Consider the following 24,280-nt stretch of genomic DNA (forward strand, 5'->3'; position numbering starts at 1 on the left):
TCAAAAGAAGTATCTTTCATGTTTCCATCTTCCCTCTAGAACACTCTTGGGGTTATTTACTAAAGGCAAATCCACTTTGCACTACAAGTGCCCTTGGAAGTGCAGTCGTTGTAAATATAAGGGGTAGATCTGAAATGAGGGGAAGCTCTGCTGATTTTATCATCCAATCATATGCAAGATAAAATGCTGTTTTTTTATTTTCCTTGCATGTCCCCCTCAGATCTACAACGACTGCATTTCCAAGTGCACTTGCAGTACAAAGTGGATTTTCCTTTAGTAAATAACCCCCCATGTCATTCATGTAGACACTGTGTGTAAGCGACGCTTGTATTATTCCAATAGTAAGCCCCATAGACTGCTGTCGATCAGACAATGACTTCTTGTGTACACTGCACTAGTAACTAACACAAGCCCACCTAAAGAGTTAAGGAAGTTTTGGAGAGGAGATGGACAGTGGTGTGAAATGGATGAGGTGATGTATTCCCGGAGAGGACAGGGAGGAAATGAGCTCCATTACTGGGAAGACAAGGATGAGTGTCCCCTTCCCGGCACTATAGACAGGTTCTAATAGAAGGATATAATTGAGGTGACCGAAGCTTTGCTCCTTGTGTGAGTCTTGCATGTCCCTTGCACTCGGTGCAATAGAAGCCGTGTGTCCTGTATGAGAACTGTGTAGTAGTAAAGTCTGAGGACAGAGGAGCTCCTCCGTGTCCCCGGAGTGCTGAGCGGTGAAGTTTGTGCAGCAACAGGTAGAGAGGAGACGGAGCACACCTCGGGCGGGCATCTTACCTCTTCTCTCACTCGCTGCACCAGTCCGTTCTCTTCCCACGTCTGCCTGTCCTCCAGCAAGGGCTGCGGGAGAAGAAGAAATACATAGAGGAGTCAGAGGGACACGGTATCATGATGGAGGAGGGCGGCACACAGCAGTCTTATGTGTGTGGGCATGGGAAGCCCCTGTGTGTCGGCTCCGTGTCTCCCTGGAAGAATGGAGAGACAACACAAACGTGTCCTGTGAGGAAATGAAACACCTCCAGCCTGTTCACTGTGTGCGGGGAGGAGCCTACCATTCAGGGGGCTGGAGGTACACTATTCCCGGAATCACTGACCTCTACACTACTACAGCCGTCCGTCACCTTCTATCTCCATCACACTCCCCCACCGCCCTATAGATCTATACCACCTCCACATCACCCCCACCTATAGCTCTATACCAACTCATCATCACACTCCCCTATAGATCTATACTACGTGATCTCACCTTTACATCACACCCCCCCCCCCCCCCCATAGATCTAGACCACCTCCACATCACCCCCTCCACCGTCTATAGATCTATACCACCTCCTCACCACACTCCCCTATAGATCTATACTATGTGATCTCACCTCTCCATCACACTTCCCCCCCATAGATCTAGACCACCTCCACATCACCCCCTCCACCGTCTATAGATCTATACCACCTCCACACCACACTCCCCTATAGATCTATACTACGTGATCTCACCTTTACATCACACCCCCCCCCCCCATAGATCTAGACCACCTCCACATCACCCCCTCCACCGTCTATAGATCTATACCACCTCCTCACCACACTCCCCTATAGATCTATACTATGTGATCTCACCTCTCCATCACACTTCCCCCCCATAGATCTAGACCACCTCCACATCACCCCCTCCACCGTCTATAGATCTATACCACCTCCTCACCACACTCCCCTATAGATCTATACTATGTGATCTCACCTCTCCATCACACTTCCCCCCCCCATAGATCTAGACCACCTCCACATCACCCCCTCCACCGTCTATAGATCTATACCACCTCCTCACCACACTCCCCTATAGATCTATACTACGTGATCTCACCTTTACATCACACTTCCCCCCCCCCCCCCATAGATCTAGACCACCTCCACATCACCCCCCCCCCGCCGTCTATAGATCTATACCACCTCCTCATCACACTCCCCTATAGATCTATACTACGTGATCTCACCTCTCCATCACACTTCCCCCCCATAGATCTATACCACCTCCACATCACCCCCCCCCCACCATCTATAGATCTATACCACCTCCTTATCACACTCCCCTATAGATCTATACTACGTGATCTCACCTTTAGATCACACACCCCCCCCCCCATAGATCTATACCACCTCCACATCACCCCCTCCACCATCTATAGATCTATACCACCTCCTCACCACACTCCCCTATAGATCTATACTACGTGATCTCACCTCTACATCACACTTCCCCCCATAGATCTATACCACCTCCACATCACCCCCCCCCCCGCCGTCTATAGATCTATACCACCTCCTCATCACACTCCCCTATAGATCTATACTATGTGATCTCACCTCTCCATCACACTCCCCCGCCGCCCTATAGATCTATACCACCTCCACATCACCCCCCACCGTCTATAGATCTATACCACCTCTTCATCACACTCCCCTATAGATCTATGCTATGTGATCTCACCTCTACATCACACTCCCCCCCATAGATCTATACCACCTCCACATCACCCCCCCCCCCCGCCGTCTATAGATCTATACCACCTCCTCATCACACTCCCCTATAGATCTATACTATGTGATCTCACCTCTCCATCACACTTCCCCCCCATAGATCTATACCACCTCCACATCACCCCCCACCATCTATAGATCTATACCACCTCCTTATCACACTCCCCTATAGATCTATACTACGTGATCTCACCTCTACATCACACTTCCCCCCATAGATCTATACCACCTCCACATCACCCCCCCACCATCTATAGATCTTTACCACCTCCTCATCACACTCCCCTATAGATCTATACTACGTGATCTCACCTCTCCATCACACTTCCCCCCCCATAGATCTAGACCACCTTCACTTCACCCCCTCCACCGTCTATAGATCTATACCACCTCCTCACCACACTCCCCTATAGATCTATACTATGTGATCTCACCTCTCCATCACACTTCCCCCCCCCCCCCCCATAGATCTAGACCACCTCCACATCACCCCCTCCACCGTCTATAGATCTATACCACCTCCTCACCACACTCCCCTATAGATCTATACTATGTGATCTCACCTCTCCATCACACTTCCCCCCCATAGATCTAGACCACCTCCACATCACCCCCTCCACCGTCTATAGATCTATACCACCTCCACACCACACTCCCCTATAGATCTATACTACGTGATCTCACCTTTACATCACACCCCCCCCCCCCCATAGATCTAGACCACCTCCACATCACCCCCTCCACCGTCTATAGATCTATACCACCTCCTCACCACACTCCCCTATAGATCTATACTATGTGATCTCACCTCTCCATCACACTTCCCCCCCATAGATCTAGACCACCTCCACATCACCCCCTCCACCGTCTATAGATCTATACCACCTCCTCACCACACTCCCCTATAGATCTATACTATGTGATCTCACCTCTCCATCACACTTCCCCCCCCATAGATCTAGACCACCTCCACATCACCCCCTCCACCGTCTATAGATCTATACCACCTCCTCACCACACTCCCCTATAGATCTATACTACGTGATCTCACCTTTACATCACACTTCCCCCCCCCCCCATAGATCTAGACCACCTCCACATCACCCCCCCCCCGCCGTCTATAGATCTATACCACCTCCTCATCACACTCCCCTATAGATCTATACTACGTGATCTCACCTCTCCATCACACTTCCCCCCCATAGATCTATACCACCTCCACATCACCCCCCCCCACCATCTATAGATCTATACCACCTCCTTATCACACTCCCCTATAGATCTATACTACGTGATCTCACCTTTAGATCACACACCCCCCCCCATAGATCTATACCACCTCCACATCACCCCCTCCACCATCTATAGATCTATACCACCTCCTCACCACACTCCCCTATAGATCTATACTACGTGATCTCACCTCTACATCACACTTCCCCCCATAGATCTATACCACCTCCACATCACCCCCCCCCCCGCCGTCTATAGATCTATACCACCTCCTCATCACACTCCCCTATAGATCTATACTATGTGATCTCACCTCTCCATCACACTCCCCCGCCGCCCTATAGATCTATACCACCTCCACATCACCCCCCACCGTCTATAGATCTATACCACCTCTTCATCACACTCCCCTATAGATCTATGCTATGTGATCTCACCTCTACATCACACTCCCCCCCATAGATCTATACCACCTCCACATCACCCCCCCCCCCGCCGTCTATAGATCTATACCACCTCCTCATCACACTCCCCTATAGATCTATACTATGTGATCTCACCTCTCCATCACACTTCCCCCCCATAGATCTATACCACCTCCACATCACCCCCCACCATCTATAGATCTATACCACCTCCTTATCACACTCCCCTATAGATCTATACTACGTGATCTCACCTCTACATCACACTTCCCCCCATAGATCTATACCACCTCCACATCACCCCCCCACCATCTATAGATCTTTACCACCTCCTCATCACACTCCCCTATAGATCTATACTACGTGATCTCACCTCTCCATCACACTTCCCCCCCATAGATCTAGACCACCTTCACTTCACCCCCTCCACCGTCTATAGATCTATACCACCTCCTCACCACACTCCCCTATAGATCTATACTATGTGATCTCACCTCTCCATCACACTTCCCCCCCCCCCCCCATAGATCTAGACCACCTCCACATCACCCCCTCCACCGTCTATAGATCTATACCACCTCCTCACCACACTCCCCTATAGATCTATACTATGTGATCTCACCTCTCCATCACACTTCCCCCCCATAGATCTAGACCACCTCCACATCACCCCCTCCACCATCTATAGATCTATACCACCTCCTCACCACACTCCCCTATAGATCTATACTACGTGATCTCACCTTTACATCACACTCCCCCCCATAGATCTAGACCACCTCCACATCACCCCCTCCACCGTCTATAGATCTATACCACCTCCTCACCACACTCCCCTATAGATCTATACTATGTGATCTCACCTCTCCATCACACTTCCCCCCCATAGATCTAGACCACCTCCACATCACCCCCTCCACCGTCTATAGATCTATACCACCTCCTCACCACACTCCCCTATAGATCTATACTACGTGATCTCACCTTTACATCACACCCCCCCCCCATAGATCTAGACCACCTCCACATCACCCCCTCCACCGTCTATAGATCTATACCACCTCCTCACCACACTCCCCTATAGATCTATACTACGTGATCTCACCTTTACATCACACTTCCCCCCCCCATAGATCTAGACCACCTCCACATCACCCCCTCCACCGTCTATAGATCTATACCCCCACCTCACCACACTCCCCTATAGATCTATACTACGTGATCTCACCTTTACATCACACTCCCCCCCCCATAGATCTAGACCACCTCCACATCACCCCCCCCCGCCGTCTATAGATCTATACCACCTCCTCACCACACTCCCCTATAGATCTATACTATGTGATCTCACCTCTCCATCACACTTCCCCCCCATAGATCTATACCACCTCCACATCACCCCCCCACCATCTATAGATCTATACCACCTCCTTATCACACTCCCCTATAGATCTATACTACGTGATCTCACCTTTACATCACACCCCCCCCCCCCCCATAGATCTATACCACCTCCACATCACCCCCTCCACCATCTATAGATCTATACCACCTCCTCACCACACTCCCCTATAGATCTATACTACGTGATCTCACCTCTACATCACACTTCCCCCCCATAGATCTATACCACCTCCACATCACCCCCCCCCCCGCCGTCTATAGATCTATACCACCTCCTCATCACACTCCCCTATAGATCTATACTATGTGATCTCAGCTCTCCATCACACTCCCCCGCCGCCCTATAGATCTATACCACCTCCACATCACCCCCCACCGTCTATAGATCTATACCACCTCTTCATCACACTCCCCTATAGATCTATGCTATGTGATCTCACCTCTACATCACACTCCCCCCCCCATAGATCTATACCACCTCCACATCACCCCCCCCCCCCCGCCGTCTATAGATCTATACCACCTCCTCATCACACTCCCCTATAGATCTATACTATGTGATCTCACCTCTCCATCACACTTCCCCCCCATAGATCTATACCACCTCCACATCACCCCCCCACCATCTATAGATCTATACCACCTCCTTATCACACTCCCCTATAGATCTATACTACGTGATCTCACCTCTACATCACACTTCCCCCATAGATCTATACCACCTCCACATCACCCCCCCACCATCTATAGATCTATACCACCTCCTCATCACACTCCCCTATAGATCTATACTACGTGATCTCACCTCTCCATCACACTTCCCCCCCATAGATCTAGACCACCTTCACTTCACCCCCTCCACCGTCTATAGATCTATACCACCTCCTCACCACACTCCCCTATAGATCTATACTATGTGATCTCACCTCTCCATCACACTTCCCCCCCATAGATCTAGACCACCTCCACATCACCCCCTCCACCGTCTATAGATCTATACCACCTCCTCACCACACTCCCCTATAGATCTATACTACGTGATCTCACCTTTACATCACACTTCCCCCCCCCCATAGATCTAGACCACCTCCACATCACCCCCCACCGTCTATAGATCTATACCACCTCTTCATCACACTCCCCTATAGATCTATGCTATGTGATCTCACCTCTACATCACACCCCCCCCCCATAGATCTATACCACCTCTTCATCACACTCCCCTATAGATCTATACTATGTGATCTCACCTCTACATCACACTTCCCCCCCCCCATCGATCTATACCACATCCACATCACCCCCACCATCTATAGATCTATACCACCTCCTTATCACACTCCCCTATAGATCTATACTACGTGATCTCACCTCTACATCACACTTCCCCCATAGATCTATACCACCTCCACATCACCCCCCCACCATCTATAGATCTATACCACCTCCTCATCACACTCCCCTATAGATTTATACTACGTGATCTCACCTCTCCATCACACTTCCCCCCCATAGATCTAGACCACCTTCACTTCACCCCCTCCACCGTCTATAGATCTATACCACCTCCTCACCACACTCCCCTATAGATCTATACTATGTGATCTCACCTCTCCATCACACTTCCCCCCCATAGATCTAGACCACCTCCACATCACCCCCTCCACCGTCTATAGATCTATACCACCTCCTCACCACACTCCCCTATAGATCTATACTACGTGATCTCACCTTTACATCACACTTCCCCCCCCCCCCATAGATCTAGACCACCTCCACATCACCCCCCACCGTCTATAGATCTATACCACCTCTTCATCACACTCCCCTATAGATCTATGCTATGTGATCTCACCTCTACATCACACCCCCCCCCCATAGATCTATACCACCTCTTCATCACACTCCCCTATAGATCTATACTACGTGATCTCACCTTTACATCACACTTCCCCCCCCCCCCATAGATCTAGACCACCTCCACATCACCCCCCCCGCCGTCTATAGATCTATACCACCTCCTCACCACACTCCCCTATAGATCTATACTATGTGATCTCACCTCTCCATCACACTTCCCCCCCATAGATCTATACCACCTCCACATCACCCCCCCCACCATCTATAGATCTATACCACCTCCTTATCACACTCCCCTATAGATCTATACTACGTGATCTCACCTTTACATCACACCCCCCCCATAGATCTATACCACCTCCACATCACCCCCTCCACCATCTATAGATCTATACCACCTCCTCACCACACTCCCCTATAGATCTATACTACGTGATCTCACCTCTACATCACACTTCCCCCCCATAGATCTATACCACCTCCACATCACCCCCCCCCCCGCCGTCTATAGATCTATACCACCTCCTCATCACACTCCCCTATAGATCTATACTATGTGATCTCAGCTCTCCATCACACTCCCCCGCCGCCCTATAGATCTATACCACCTCCACATCACCCCCCACCGTCTATAGATCTATACCACCTCTTCATCACACTCCCCTATAGATCTATGCTATGTGATCTCACCTCTACATCACACTCCCCCCCCCATAGATCTATACCACCTCCACATCACCCCCCCCCCGCCGTCTATAGATCTATACCACCTCCTCATCACACTCCCCTATAGATCTATACTATGTGATCTCACCTCTCCATCACACTTCCCCCCCATAGATCTATACCACCTCCACATCACCCCCCCACCATCTATAGATCTATACCACCTCCTTATCACACTCCCCTATAGATCTATACTACGTGATCTCACCTCTACATCACACTTCCCCCATAGATCTATACCACCTCCACATCACCCCCCCACCATCTATAGATCTATACCACCTCCTCATCACACTCCCCTATAGATCTATACTACGTGATCTCACCTCTCCATCACACTTCCCCCCCATAGATCTAGACCACCTTCACTTCACCCCCTCCACCGTCTATAGATCTATACCACCTCCTCACCACACTCCCCTATAGATCTATACTATGTGATCTCACCTCTCCATCACACTTCCCCCCCATAGATCTAGACCACCTCCACATCACCCCCTCCACCGTCTATAGATCTATACCACCTCCTCACCACACTCCCCTATAGATCTATACTACGTGATCTCACCTTTACATCACACTTCCCCCCCCCCATAGATCTAGACCACCTCCACATCACCCCCCACCGTCTATAGATCTATACCACCTCTTCATCACACTCCCCTATAGATCTATGCTATGTGATCTCACCTCTACATCACACCCCCCCCCCATAGATCTATACCACCTCCACATCACCCCCCCGCCGTCTATAGATCTATACCACCTCCTCATCACACTCCCCTATAGATCTATACTATGTGATCTCACCTCTACATCACACTTCCCCCCCCATCGATCTATACCACCTCCACATCACCCCCCCACCATCTATAGATCTATACCACCTCCTCATCACACTCCCCTATAGATCTATACTACGTGATCTCAGCTCTACATCACACTTCCCCCCATAGATCTATACCACCTCCACATCACCCCCCTCCACCGTCTATAGATCTATACCACCTCCTCATCACACTCCCCTATATATCTATAATACGTGATCTCACCTCTACATCACACTTCCCCCCATAGATCTATACCACCTCCACATCACCCCCCCCCGCCGCCCTATAGATCTATACCACCTCCACATCACCCCCCACCGTCTATAGATCTATACCACCTCTTCATCACACTCCCCTATAGATCTATGCTATGTGATCTCACCTCTACATCACACTCCCCCCCCCATAGATCTATACCACCTCCACATCACCCCCCCCCACCGTCTATAGATCTATACCACCTCTTCATCACACTCCCCTATAGATCTATACTACGTGATCTCACCTCTCCATCACACTCCCCCACCGCCCTATACCACCTCCACATCACCCCCCACTGTCTATAGATCTATACCACATCCTCATCACACTCCCCTATAGATCTATACTACGTGATCTCACCTCTACATCACACTTCCCCCTATAGATCTATACCACCTCCACATCACCCCCTATAGATCTATACTACGTGATCTCACCTCTCCATCACACTCCCCCCAACCGCCTATAGATCTAGACCACCTCCACATCACACCTCCCTGTCTATAGATCTATACCACCTCCTCATCACACCCCCCCACCGCCTATAGATCTATACCACCTCCTCATCACCCCCCACCGCCTACAGATCTATACTACGTGATCTCCCTTCTTCAATAAACTCCCCCTGACCGCCTATAGATCTATACCACCTCCTTTTCACACCTCCCCCCTCCGCCTATACATCTATACTACCTGATCTCACTTCTTCATCAAACTCCCCCTAACCGCCTATAGAGCTATACCACCTCTTCACCAACCCCCCCCCCCCCACGCCTATAGATCTACACCACCTCCTCATCACCCCCCGACCGCTTATAGATATATACTACCTCCTCATCACACTCCCCGGCCGCCTATAGATCTATACTACGTGATCTCACCTTTACATCACACCCCCCCCCCCCATAGATCTAGACCACCTCCACATCACCCCCTCCACCGTCTATAGATCTATACCACCTCCTCACCACACTCCCCTATAGATCTATACTATGTGATCTCACCTCTCCATCACACTTCCCCCCCATAGATCTAGACCACCTCCACATCACCCCCTCCACCGTCTATAGATCTATACCACCTCCTCACCACACTCCCCTATAGATCTATACTATGTGATCTCACCTCTCCATCACACTTCCCCCCCCATAGATCTAGACCACCTCCACATCACCCCCTCCACCGTCTATAGATCTATACCACCTCCTCACCACACTCCCCTATAGATCTATACTACGTGATCTCACCTTTACATCACACTTCCCCCCCCCCCCCCATAGATCTAGACCACCTCCACATCACCCCCCCCCCGCCGTCTATAGATCTATACCACCTCCTCATCACACTCCCCTATAGATCTATACTACGTGATCTCACCTCTCCATCACACTTCCCCCCCATAGATCTATACCACCTCCACATCACCCCCCCCACCATCTATAGATCTATACCACCTCCTTATCACACTCCCCTATAGATCTATACTACGTGATCTAACCTTTAGATCACACACCCCCCCCCCATAGATCTATACCACCTCCACATCACCCCCTCCACCATCTATAGATCTATACCACCTCCTCACCACACTCCCCTATAGATCTATACTACGTGATCTCACCTCTACATCACACTTCCCCCCATAGATCTATACCACCTCCACATCACCCCCCCCCGCCGTCTATAGATCTATACCACCTCCTCATCACACTCCCCTATAGATCTATACTATGTGATCTCACCTCTCCATCACACTCCCCCGCCGCCCTATAGATCTATACCACCTCCACATCACCCCCCACCGTCTATAGATCTATACCACCTCTTCATCACACTCCCCTATAGATCTATGCTATGTGATCTCACCTCTACATCACACTCCCCCCCATAGATCTATACCACCTCCACATCACCCCCCCCCCCGCCGTCTATAGATCTATACCACCTCCTCATCACACTCCCCTATAGATCTATACTATGTGATCTCACCTCTCCATCACACTTCCCCCCCATAGATCTATACCACCTCCACATCACCCCCCACCATCTATAGATCTATACCACCTCCTTATCACACTCCCCTATAGATCTATACTACGTGATCTCACCTCTACATCACACTTCCCCCCATAGATCTATACCACCTCCACATCACCCCCCCCACCATCTATAGATCTTTACCACCTCCTCATCACACTCCCCTATAGATCTATACTACGTGATCTCACCTCTCCATCACACTTCCCCCCCATAGATCTAGACCACCTTCACTTCACCCCCTCCACCGTCTATAGATCTATACCACCTCCTCACCACACTCCCCTATAGATCTATACTATGTGATCTCACCTCTCCATCACACTTCCCCCCCCCCCCATAGATCTAGACCACCTCCACATCACCCCCTCCACCGTCTATAGATCTATACCACCTCCTCACCACACTCCCCTATAGATCTATACTATGTGATCTCACCTCTCCATCACACTTCCCCCCCATAGATCTAGACCACCTCCACATCACCCCCTCCACCGTCTATAGATCTATACCACCTCCACACCACACTCCCCTATAGATCTATACTACGTGATCTCACCTTTACATCACACCCCCCCCCCATAGATCTAGACCACCTCCACATCACCCCCTCCACCGTCTATAGATCTATACCACCTCCTCACCACACTCCCCTATAGATCTATACTATGTGATCTCACCTCTCCATCACACTTCCCCCCCATAGATCTAGACCACCTCCACATCACCCCCTCCACCGTCTATAGATCTATACCACCTCCTCACCACACTCCCCTATAGATCTATACTATGTGATCTCACCTCTCCATCACACTTCCCCCCCCATAGATCTAGACCACCTCCACATCACCCCCTCCACCGTCTATAGATCTATACCACCTCCTCACCACACTCCCCTATAGATCTATACTACGTGATCTCACCTTTACATCACACTTCCCCCCCCCCCATAGATCTAGACCACCTCCACATCACCCCCCCCCCCCGCCGTCTATAGATCTATACCACCTCCTCATCACACTCCCCTATAGATCTATACTACGTGATCTCACCTCTCCATCACACTTCCCCCCCATAGATCTATACCACCTCCACATCACCCCCCCCCACCATCTATAGATCTATACCACCTCCTTATCACACTCCCCTATAGATCTATACTACGTGATCTCACCTTTAGATCACACACCCCCCCCCCCCCATAGATCTATACCACCTCCACATCACCCCCTCCACCATCTATAGATCTATACCACCTCCTCACCACACTCCCCTATAGATCTATACTACGTGATCTCACCTCTACATCACACTTCCCCCCATAGATCTATACCACCTCCACATCACCCCCCCCCCCCCCGCCGTCTATAGATCTATACCACCTCCTCATCACACTCCCCTATAGATCTATACTATGTGATCTCACCTCTCCATCACACTCCCCCGCCGCCCTATAGATCTATACCACCTCCACATCACCCCCCACCGTCTATAGATCTATACCACCTCTTCATCACACTCCCCTATAGATCTATGCTATGTGATCTCACCTCTACATCACACTCCCCCCCATAGATCTATACCACCTCCACATCACCCCCCCCCCGCCGTCTATAGATCTATACCACCTCCTCATCACACTCCCCTATAGATCTATACTATGTGATCTCACCTCTCCATCACACTTCCCCCCCATAGATCTATACCACCTCCACATCACCCCCCACCATCTATAGATCTATACCACCTCCTTATCACACTCCCCTATAGATCTATACTACGTGATCTCACCTCTACATCACACTTCCCCCCATAGATCTATACCACCTCCACATCACCCCCCCACCATCTATAGATCTTTACCACCTCCTCATCACACTCCCCTATAGATCTATACTACGTGATCTCACCTCTCCATCACACTTCCCCCCCATAGATCTAGACCACCTTCACTTCACCCCCTCCACCGTCTATAGATCTATACCACCTCCTCACCACACTCCCCTATAGATCTATACTATGTGATCTCACCTCTCCATCACACTTCCCCCCCCCCCCATAGATCTAGACCACCTCCACATCACCCCCTCCACCGTCTATAGATCTATACCACCTCCTCACCACACTCCCCTATAGATCTATACTATGTGATCTCACCTCTCCATCACACTTCCCCCCCATAGATCTAGACCACCTCCACATCACCCCCTCCACCATCTATAGATCTATACCACCTCCTCACCACACTCCCCTATAGATCTATACTACGTGATCTCACCTTTACATCACACTCCCCCCCCATAGATCTAGACCACCTCCACATCACCCCCTCCACCGTCTATAGATCTATACCACCTCCTCACCACACTCCCCTATAGATCTATACTATGTGATCTCACCTCTCCATCACACTTCCCCCCCATAGATCTAGACCACCTCCACATCACCCCCTCCACCGTCTATAGATCTATACCACCTCCTCACCACACTCCCCTATAGATCTATACTATGTGATCTCACCTCTCCATCACACTTCCCCCCCATAGATCTAGACCACCTCCACATCACCCCCTCCACCATCTATAGATCTATACCACCTCCTCACCACACTCCCCTATAGATCTATACTACGTGATCTCACCTTTACATCACACTCCCCCCCCATAGATCTAGACCACCTCCACATCACCCCCTCCACCGTCTATAGATCTATACCACCTCCTCACCACACTCCCCTATAGATCTATACTATGTGATCTCACCTCTCCATCACACTTCCCCCCCATAGATCTAGACCACCTCCACATCACCCCCCCCCCGCCGTCTATAGATCTATACCACCTCTTCATCACACTCCCCTATAGATCTATGCTATGTGATCTCACCTCTACATCACACTCCCCCCCATAGATCTATACCACCTCCACATCACCCCCCCCCCCCGCCGTCTATAGATCTATACCACCTCCTCATCACACTCCCCTATAGATCTATACTATGTGATCTCACCTCTCCATCACACTTCCCCCCCATAGATCTATACCACCTCCACATCACCCCCCACCATCTATAGATCTATACCACCTCCTTATCACACTCCCCTATAGATCTATACTACGTGATCTCACCTCTACATCACACTTCCCCCCATAGATCTATACCACCTCCACATCACCCCCCCACCATCTATAGATCTTTACCACCTCCTCATCACACTCCCCTATAGATCTATACTACGTGATCTCACCTCTCCATCACACTTCCCCCCCATAGATCTAGACCACCTTCACTTCACCCCCTCCACCGTCTATAGATCTATACCACCTCCTCACCACACTCCCCTATAGATCTATACTATGTGATCTCACCTCTCCATCACACTTCCCCCCCCCCCCATAGATCTAGACCACCTCCACATCACCCCCTCCACCGTCTATAGATCTATACCACCTCCTCACCACACTCCCCTATAGATCTATACTATGTGATCTCACCTCTCCATCACACTTCCCCCCCATAGATCTAGACCACCTCCACATCACCCCCTCCACCATCTATAGATCTATACCACCTCCTCACCACACTCCCCTATAGATCTATACTACGTGATCTCACCTTTACATCACACTCCCCCCCCATAGATCTAGACCACCTCCACATCACCCCCTCCACCGTCTATAGATCTATACCACCTCCTCACCACACTCCCCTATAGATCTATACTATGTGATCTCACCTCTCCATCACACTCCCCCGCCGCCCTATAGATCTATACCACCTCCACATCACCCCCCACCGTCTATAGATCTATACCACCTCTTCATCACACTCCCCTATAGATCTATGCTATGTGATCTCACCTCTACATCACACTCCCCCCCATAGATCTATACCACCTCCACATCACCCCCCCCGCCGTCTATAGATCTATACCACCTCCTCATCACACTCCCCTATAGATCTATACTATGTGATCTCACCTCTCCATCACACTTCCCCCCCATAGATCTATACCACCTCCACATCACCCCCCACCATCTATAGATCTATACCACCTCCTTATCACACTCCCCTATAGATCTATACTACGTGATCTCACCTCTACATCACACTTCCCCCCATAGATCTATACCACCTCCACATCACCCCCCCACCATCTATAGATCTTTACCACCTCCTCATCACACTCCCCTATAGATCTATACTACGTGATCTCACCTCTCCATCACACTTCCCCCCCATAGATCTAGACCACCTTCACTTCACCCCCTCCACCGTCTATAGATCTATACCACCTCCTCACCACACTCCCCTATAGATCTATACTATGTGATCTCACCTCTCCATCACACTTCCCCCCCCCCCCCATAGATCTAGACCACCTCCACATCACCCCCTCCACCGTCTATAGATCTATACCACCTCCTCACCACACTCCCCTATAGATCTATACTATGTGATCTCACCTCTCCATCACACTTCCCCCCCATAGATCTAGACCACCTCCACATCACCCCCTCCACCATCTATAGATCTATACCACCTCCTCACCACACTCCCCTATAGATCTATACTACGTGATCTCACCTTTACATCACACTCCCCCCCCATAGATCTAGACCACCTCCACATCACCCCCTCCACCGTCTATAGATCTATACCACCTCCTCACCACACTCCCCTATAGATCTATACTATGTGATCTCACCTCTCCATCACACTTCCCCCCCATAGATCTAGACCACCTCCACATCACCCCCTCCACCGTCTATAGATCTATACCACCTCCTCACCACACTCCCCTATAGATCTATACTATGTGATCTCACCTCTCCATCACACTTCCCCCCCATAGATCTAGACCACCTCCACATCACCCCCTCCACCATCTATAGATCTATACCACCTCCTCACCACACTCCCCTATAGATCTATACTACGTGATCTCACCTTTACATCACACTCCCCCCCCATAGATCTAGACCACCTCCACATCACCCCCTCCACCGTCTATAGATCTATACCACCTCCTCACCACACTCCCCTATAGATCTATACTATGTGATCTCACCTCTCCATCACACTTCCCCCCCATAGATCTAGACCACCTCCACATCACCCCCCCCCCGCCGTCTATAGATCTATACCACCTCTTCATCACACTCCCCTATAGATCTATGCTATGTGATCTCACCTCTACATCACACTCCCCCCCATAGATCTATACCACCTCCACATCACCCCCCCCCGCCGTCTATAGATCTATACCACCTCCTCATCACACTCCCCTATAGATCTATACTATGTGATCTCACCTCTCCATCACACTTCCCCCCCATAGATCTATACCACCTCCACATCACCCCCCACCATCTATAGATCTATACCACCTCCTTATCACACTCCCCTATAGATCTATACTACGTGATCTCACCTCTACATCACACTTCCCCCCATAGATCTATACCACCTCCACATCACCCCCCCACCATCTATAGATCTTTACCACCTCCTCATCACACTCCCCTATAGATCTATACTACGTGATCTCACCTCTCCATCACACTTCCCCCCCATAGATCTAGACCACCTTCACTTCACCCCCTCCACCGTCTATAGATCTATACCACCTCCTCACCACACTCCCCTATAGATCTATACTATGTGATCTCACCTCTCCATCACACTTCCCCCCCCCCCATAGATCTAGACCACCTCCACATCACCCCCTCCACCGTCTATAGATCTATACCACCTCCTCACCACACTCCCCTATAGATCTATACTATGTGATCTCACCTCTCCATCACACTTCCCCCCCATAGATCTAGACCACCTCCACATCACCCCCTCCACCATCTATAGATCTATACCACCTCCTCACCACACTCCCCTATAGATCTATACTACGTGATCTCACCTTTACATCACACTCCCCCCCCATAGATCTAGACCACCTCCACATCACCCCCTCCACCGTCTATAGATCTATACCACCTCCTCACCACACTCCCCTATAGATCTATACTATGTGATCTCACCTCTCCATCACACTTCCCCCCCATAGATCTAGACCACCTCCACATCACCCCCTCCACCGTCTATAGATCTATACCACCTCCTCACCACACTCCCCTATAGATCTATACTACGTGATCTCACCTTTACATCACACCCCCCCCCCCCCCATAGATCTAGACCACCTCCACATCACCCCCTCCACCGTCTATAGATCTATACCACCTCCTCACCACACTCCCCTATAGATCTATACTACGTGATCTCACCTTTACATCACACTTCCCCCCCCCCATAGATCTAGACCACCTCCACATCACCCCCTCCACCGTCTATAGATCTATACCCCCACCTCACCACACTCCCCTATAGATCTATACTACGTGATCTCACCTTTACATCACACTCCCCCCCCCATAGATCTAGACCACCTCCACATCACCCCCCCCCCCGCCGTCTATAGATCTATACCACCTCCTCACCACACTCCCCTATAGATCTATACTATGTGATCTCACCTCTCCATCACACTTCCCCCCCATAGATCTATACCACCTCCACATCACCCCCCCCCACCATCTATAGATCTATACCACCTCCTTATCACACTCCCCTATAGATCTATACTACGTGATCTCACCTTTACATCACACCCCCCCCCCCCATAGATCTATACCACCTCCACATCACCCCCTCCACCATCTATAGATCTATACCACCTCCTCACCACACTCCCCTATAGATCTATACTACGTGATCTCACCTCTACATCACACTTCCCCCCCATAGATCTATACCACCTCCACATCACCCCCCCCCCCGCCGTCTATAGATCTATACCACCTCCTCATCACACTCCCCTATAGATCTATACTATGTGATCTCAGCTCTCCATCACACTCCCCCGCCGCCCTATAGATCTATACCACCTCCACATCACCCCCCACCGTCTATAGATCTATACCACCTCTTCATCACACTCCCCTATAGATCTATGCTATGTGATCTCACCTCTACATCACACTCCCCCCCCATAGATCTATATCACCTCCAAATCACCCCCCCCCGCCGTCTATAGATCTATACCACCTCCTCATCACACTCCCCTATAGATCTATACTATGTGATCTCACCTCTCCATCACACTTCCCCCCCATAGATCTATACCACCTCCACATCACCCCCCCACCATCTATAGATCTATACCACCTCCTTATCACACTCCCCTATAGATCTATACTACGTGATCTCACCTCTACATCACACTTCCCCCATAGATCTATACCACCTCCACATCACCCCCCCACCATCTATAGATCTATACCACTAGAGATGGACGAACTTCCGACGGGACGTTTCGCGAAAGCGAAATGCGAACGGACCCAAACGTTCGCGAAACCGAACGTTCGCCGCGGGCCCCATTGACTTCAATGGGAGGCGAACTTTGCAAACCTTCATGTCGAATTTGCGACCACGTGGTAATTATTAGGGGGTAAAACGTAGTCCCACCATCTGGACAATGACATAATACATGTATGAGGTGAATTTGGGATCGATAACTACAAGCATTTTTATTTTATTTGGGAAATTGTTCTAACAATTCAGGACTATGGAGCTAATGAAGGCAATGGAGGAGAGGGAAGGTCAGGGACCAGGGTAGGCAAAGAAGAGGGTGCAGGAGATGATCACCAGCAGCGTGACATACCGGAATGACACATGCACCGTGATAGAGGCATCTGACAGCAGCACCGTAATACAGAGCACTGACAGCAGCACCGTGACATACAGCGCTGACAGCAGCACCGTGACATACAGCGCTGACAGCAGCACCGTGACATACAGCGCTGACAGCAGCACCGTGACATACAGCGCTGACAGCAGCACCGTGACATACAGCGCTGACAGCAGCACCGTGACATACAGCGCTGACAGCAGCACCGTGACATACAGCGCTGACAGCAGCACCGTGACATACAGCGCTGACAGCAGCACCGTGACATACAGCGCTGACAGCAGCACCGTGACATACAGCACTGACAGCAGCACCGTAAGCAGCCCCAGGAGGAAGTCAGCACAGCACAGGGATGGTGTGATCCCCTCATAATAAGAACCCCCAGGAGGAAGTCAGCACAGCACAGGGATAGTGTGATCCCTTCATAATAAGAACCCCCAGGAGGAAGTCAGCACAGCACAGGGATATCATAAGCAGCCCCAGTAGAAATATGACACCGCTCAACCTCTTCAAAGAGGAGGGTAGGGGCATATAGTACGGTGTGCTTTTTTGGGTCAAGGAAGTGAGCCAAATGAATTAAGAAGGTCTGTGTGCTCGATTAAAAAAATAGTTTATAGACATATACATGGTCTACTGGTCACATGTGTTGAATTCCTCCGAGATCCATGCCTCATTCATTTTTAGAAATGTGAGGTAGTTAACACTGTCGTGAGCTAGGCGAGTACGCTTATCGGTCACAATCCCCCCTGCTGCGCTGAACGTCCTTTCGGACAGGACACTGGATGAGGGGCAAGCCAACAGTTCGATTGCAAATTGGGCAAGCTCTGGCCAGAGGTCAAGCCTGCCCACCCAGTAGTCTAGGGGTTCATCACTCCTCAGAGCGTCCACATCGGCCGTTAACCCAATGTAGTCGGACACCTGACGGTCTAGGCGTTCCCTGATGCTGGATCCGGATGACACCTGTCGATGGGTCGGCTGAAAGAATGACCTCATATCCGAAGTCACCAACACATCTTCAAACCGGCCTCTTCTTGCAGGCGCTGTTGGATTGGTACCCGCAAATCCTTCTCTGGGAGTGGGAATTGCTCCTCTGCCAGCGCACGCAAAAGCAGAATGCAGCATTTCTCGAAGCAAGGCCTGGAAGTGCTGCATTCTGACAGCCCTCTGCGACGGCGGTAACATTTCCGCCATTTTGTGTTTGTACCGGGGGTCTAAGTACGTTGCCACCCAGTACTGGTCCTTGACCCTCATGCTTTTTATACGGGGGTCCCTATTAAAACACTGGAGCATGAAGGCCCCCATTTGCACTAAAGTGGAAGCGGTGTGGTGGCCTGGCTCCTGCTCATCATCCAGGATAATGTCGTCCTCTTCATTCTCCTCTCCCCATCCTCGCACAACAGGGATCCCAGAAAGGTTTAAAGCATGCTCTTCTTGCTCCTGCTCATCCGCCCCGGCACCATCCTCCTCTGACTCCTCATCAGACTCCTGTTGTTGACTTGTCTCAGATAGAGTAGCCCCCCCTGGGAATTCATCCAGCATTGCGACTTCCTCATCTTCCCGCTCCTGCTCCTCCACAGCCTGATCAATGACACGACGCAATGCACGCTCCAGAAAGAAGGCATAAGGTACCATGTCACTGATGGCGCCATGGCTGCGACTGACCAGTTTGGTGATCTCCTCAAATGGCCGCAGAAGTCTGCATGTGTCGCGCATGAGCAGCCACTGGCGCGGTGAAAAAAAACCCAGCTCCCCAGAACCGTTTCTTTCGCAGAGTTCATACAGGTAGACGTTAACTGCACGTTTCTGCTGGAGCAGCCTATCAAGCATATAGAAGGTTGAGTTCCATCGCGTCGGGCAATCGCAAATAAGACGTCTGACCGGCAGATGGTGTCGCCGCTGAATGTCAGCAAGGCGAGCCATGGCCGTGTAAGATCTTCTGAAATGGGCCGAGATTTTCCTTGCCTGCCGCAAGATGTCCTGGACCCCAGGGTATTTGACAAGGAATCGCTGCACGACCAAGTTTAAGACGTGTGCCATGCACGGCACGTGCGTGATTTTGCCCTGTTTCAATGCGCTAAGCAGATTGGCACCGTTGTCACACACCACTTTACCAACTGTCAAATTGAGCGGTGTTAGCCACTCATCTGCCTGTGAACGCAAAGCTGAAAGGAGTGCCGGGCCAGTGTGGCTCTTTGCTTCCAGGCACAACAGACGCAGCACGGCATGGCAACGTCTCACCTGGCATGTGGAATAGGTTCTGGGGAGCTTGGGCGGTGCAGCGGAAGAGACGCTAGCAGCGGAAAAGGAGGAGGCAGCTGAGGAGGAGAGGGAGGAGGATGGAGTAGGAGGAGGAGAAGAAGAGTCAGGCCTGCATGCAATCCGTGGCGGTAAAACCAAATCTACACGGGTGCCACGGGTTACATGCTTGACGGCCGTCAGAAGGTTCACCCAGTGGGCAGTAAAACTGATATACCTTCCCTGCCCGTGTTTGCTAGACCACGTGTCTGTGGTCAGATGTATCTTGGCACCGACACTGTGTGCCAGAGATACATTCACTTGCCGCTGAACATGGCCATATAGCTCTGGGATGCCCTTCTCTGAGAAATACTTCCTTCCTGGGACCTTCCATTGTGGTGTTCCAATGGCCACGAATTTGCGAAAGGCCTCCGAGTCCACCAGTTTATATGGCAGTAGTTGGCGGGCTATGAGTTCTGACAAGCCAGCCGCCAACCGTTGGGCAAGAGGGTTATCCGGCGTCATCATTTTTTTACGCTCAAACATTAGGCCCACGGAAGCCTGCCTTTTTGCAGAAAAATGTGAGCTTGGCGTGATGGAAGGTGGAGTGGAGGACAATTGTGAGGAGAGAGGAGAAGGAGAAGTAGAAGACGAGGCTGGACGGTGAGAGCCTGCAGTGTGGCTTTGTGTGTTCCGTTGCTCCCACTGGGCTCGGTGATGGCTGCTCATGTGCCTTCTTAAGGCGGTCGTCCCTAGGTGAGTATTGGGCTTACCGCGACTAACGCGTTGACTGCAAAGATTGCAGATGGCAACGCTATTGTCAGCAGCGGACACGTTAAAAAAAGCCCACACTGCGGAGCCATGTGCCGGTGTCCTGGGAGCGCCAGATGTGACCGTACATGGTCGATGACTCGCTCCTGATACATTTGCAGTCTGCTTTGTCCCTCCTGTGCAATGTAAGTTATTCCTGCTTCTCCTCCCTATCTGCTGGTCCATATCTCCCTCTGAACTCCCCTCCTCTTCCTCTCTTGTGGGCACCCACGTGACATCACTAGACACGTCATCATCAACGTCACCTTCCCCACCGCTATAAGTAGAGATCTCGGAGTAGGCAGCAACACCGGGGACCAACCTCCTCCTTGGGCTGATCTGGGTACTGTCGTCAGACTGCTGAGTAGCGCTTGTTGCTACCTCCTCTTCCTGATCCAATACCAAGAGTGGCTGCGCATCAGAAATGTCCTCTTGATATGGATCGGAAAATAATTCCAGTGACTCAAGCGGAAGGTATGTGGTGGTGGTGGTGGTGGTCGTGTTGTTGGTGGTAGTGTCTTTGGGGGTGCACATAGCAGAGAGTGAAGAAGAGGGTGCAGATCGAGAGGATGAGGAGGGTGCAGAAGAGTAAGGCTGAGCGAGCCACTCAACCAAGTCTGGTGCATCCTTTAAAGTAATTGAACGCACCTTCTGCAACTTCCCACTTTGGCTCAAGCCTGTTGCTCCTGCCCTACCCCTACCACCCCTGCGGAAGGGCCTGCCTCTTCCTCTGCCTGTCATTTTTTAAATGACCCTGTGACAAAACTCTTAGTCCCTATACCGATGAAGGACTGCTGCAGTATAGGGCAGCAGTCAGCAGTGGTGCACGTCAACCCTATCTATTGTGGACCGATAGCGGTCCTTACAGAACAGCAGACTGTACCGCACTCAAGCCTATGTACCGTAGCACCCTATACCAAGTTACCAGTCCTTATAAGAACTTTTGTGGACCAAGCAGGTTGTGTATTAGTGTTTAGCAGACTGTACGTCAGTCCCTATACCGCTGAAGGACTGCTGCAGTATAGGGCAGCGGTCAGCAGTGGTGCACGTCAACCCTATCTATTGTGGACCGATAGCGGTCCTTACAGAACAGCAGACTGTACCGCACTCAAGCCTATGTACCGTAGCACCCTATACCAAGTTACCAGTCCTTATAAGAACTTTTGTGGAACAAGCAGGTTGTGTGTTAGTGATTAGCAGACTGTACGTCAGTCCCTATACCGCTGAAGGACTGCTGCAGTATAGGTGAGCGGTCAGCAGTGGTGCACGTCAACCCTATCTATTGTGGACCTATAGCGGTCCTTACAGAACAGCAGACTGTACCGCACTCAAGCCTATGTACCGTAGCACCCTATACCAAGTTACCAGTCCTTATAAGAACTTTTGTGGACCAAGCAGGTTGTGTATTAGTGTTTAGCAGACTGTACGTCAGTCCCTATACCGCTGAAGGACTGCTGCAGTATAGGGCAGCGGTCAGCAGTGGTGCACGTCAACCCTATCTATTGTGGACCGATAGCGGTCCTTACAGAACAGCAGACTGTACCGCACTCAAGCCTATGTACCGTAGCACCCTATACCAAGTTACCAGTCCTTATAAGAACTTTTGTGGAACAAGCAGGTTGTGTGTTAGTGATTAGCAGACTGTACGTCAGTCCCTATACCGCTGAAGGACTGCTGCAGTATAGGGCAGCGGTCAGCAGTGGTGCACGTCAACCCTATCTATTGTGGACCGATAGCGGTCCTTACAGAACAGCAGACTGTACCGCACTCAAGCCTATGTACCGTAGCACCCTATACCAAGTTACCAGTCCTTATAAGAACTTTTGTGGAACAAGTGAGTTGTGAATGTTTAGCAGACTGCAGCAGAAGGGCAGCAGTCAAGTATAATATCCTTTCTATATTTGGAAGAAAGAATATTATACATGTACAAGCCTATTACTGTACCACTGATACCAGTCCTGAAAAGAACCTTTGTGGAACTAATAATAACAGCAAGTCTTTAAAATTACCCTCACTGCCTGACAACACTGCTTCCTTCCTGTCCCTATACAAATTGGCAAAAAAAGAGAACGATTAGTGGTTACTGGAACAGCTCTTTTGTGGACCTTGATAGTAACAGCTAATGATGATGATGATGATGATGATGATGAAAGACTAATCTG

The 24,280-nt window shown here is 50.5% G+C and overlaps 1 protein-coding gene across 2 annotated transcripts in view; it reads right to left on the reverse strand.

Moving 5' to 3' along the window:
• The window catches only part of AOPEP (aminopeptidase O (putative)), a 613,303-nt gene that overhangs the window by 134,258 nt on the left and 454,765 nt on the right, over positions 1–24,280 (reverse strand). For both annotated transcript variants that reach the window (XM_077474816.1, XM_077474818.1), the window contains exon 13: positions 790–852. In XM_077474816.1, coding sequence (XP_077330942.1) covers positions 790–852 — 63 coding nt within the window. The remainder of the gene's footprint in view (positions 1–789; positions 853–24,280) is intronic.

The sequence above is a fragment of the Lithobates pipiens genome, unplaced genomic scaffold, assembly GCF_037356315.1.
Source record: "Lithobates pipiens isolate NorthernLeopardFrog02 unplaced genomic scaffold, aLitPip1_a1.2 Scaffold_13, whole genome shotgun sequence".
Classification (NCBI taxonomy): domain Eukaryota; kingdom Metazoa; phylum Chordata; class Amphibia; order Anura; family Ranidae; genus Lithobates; species Lithobates pipiens.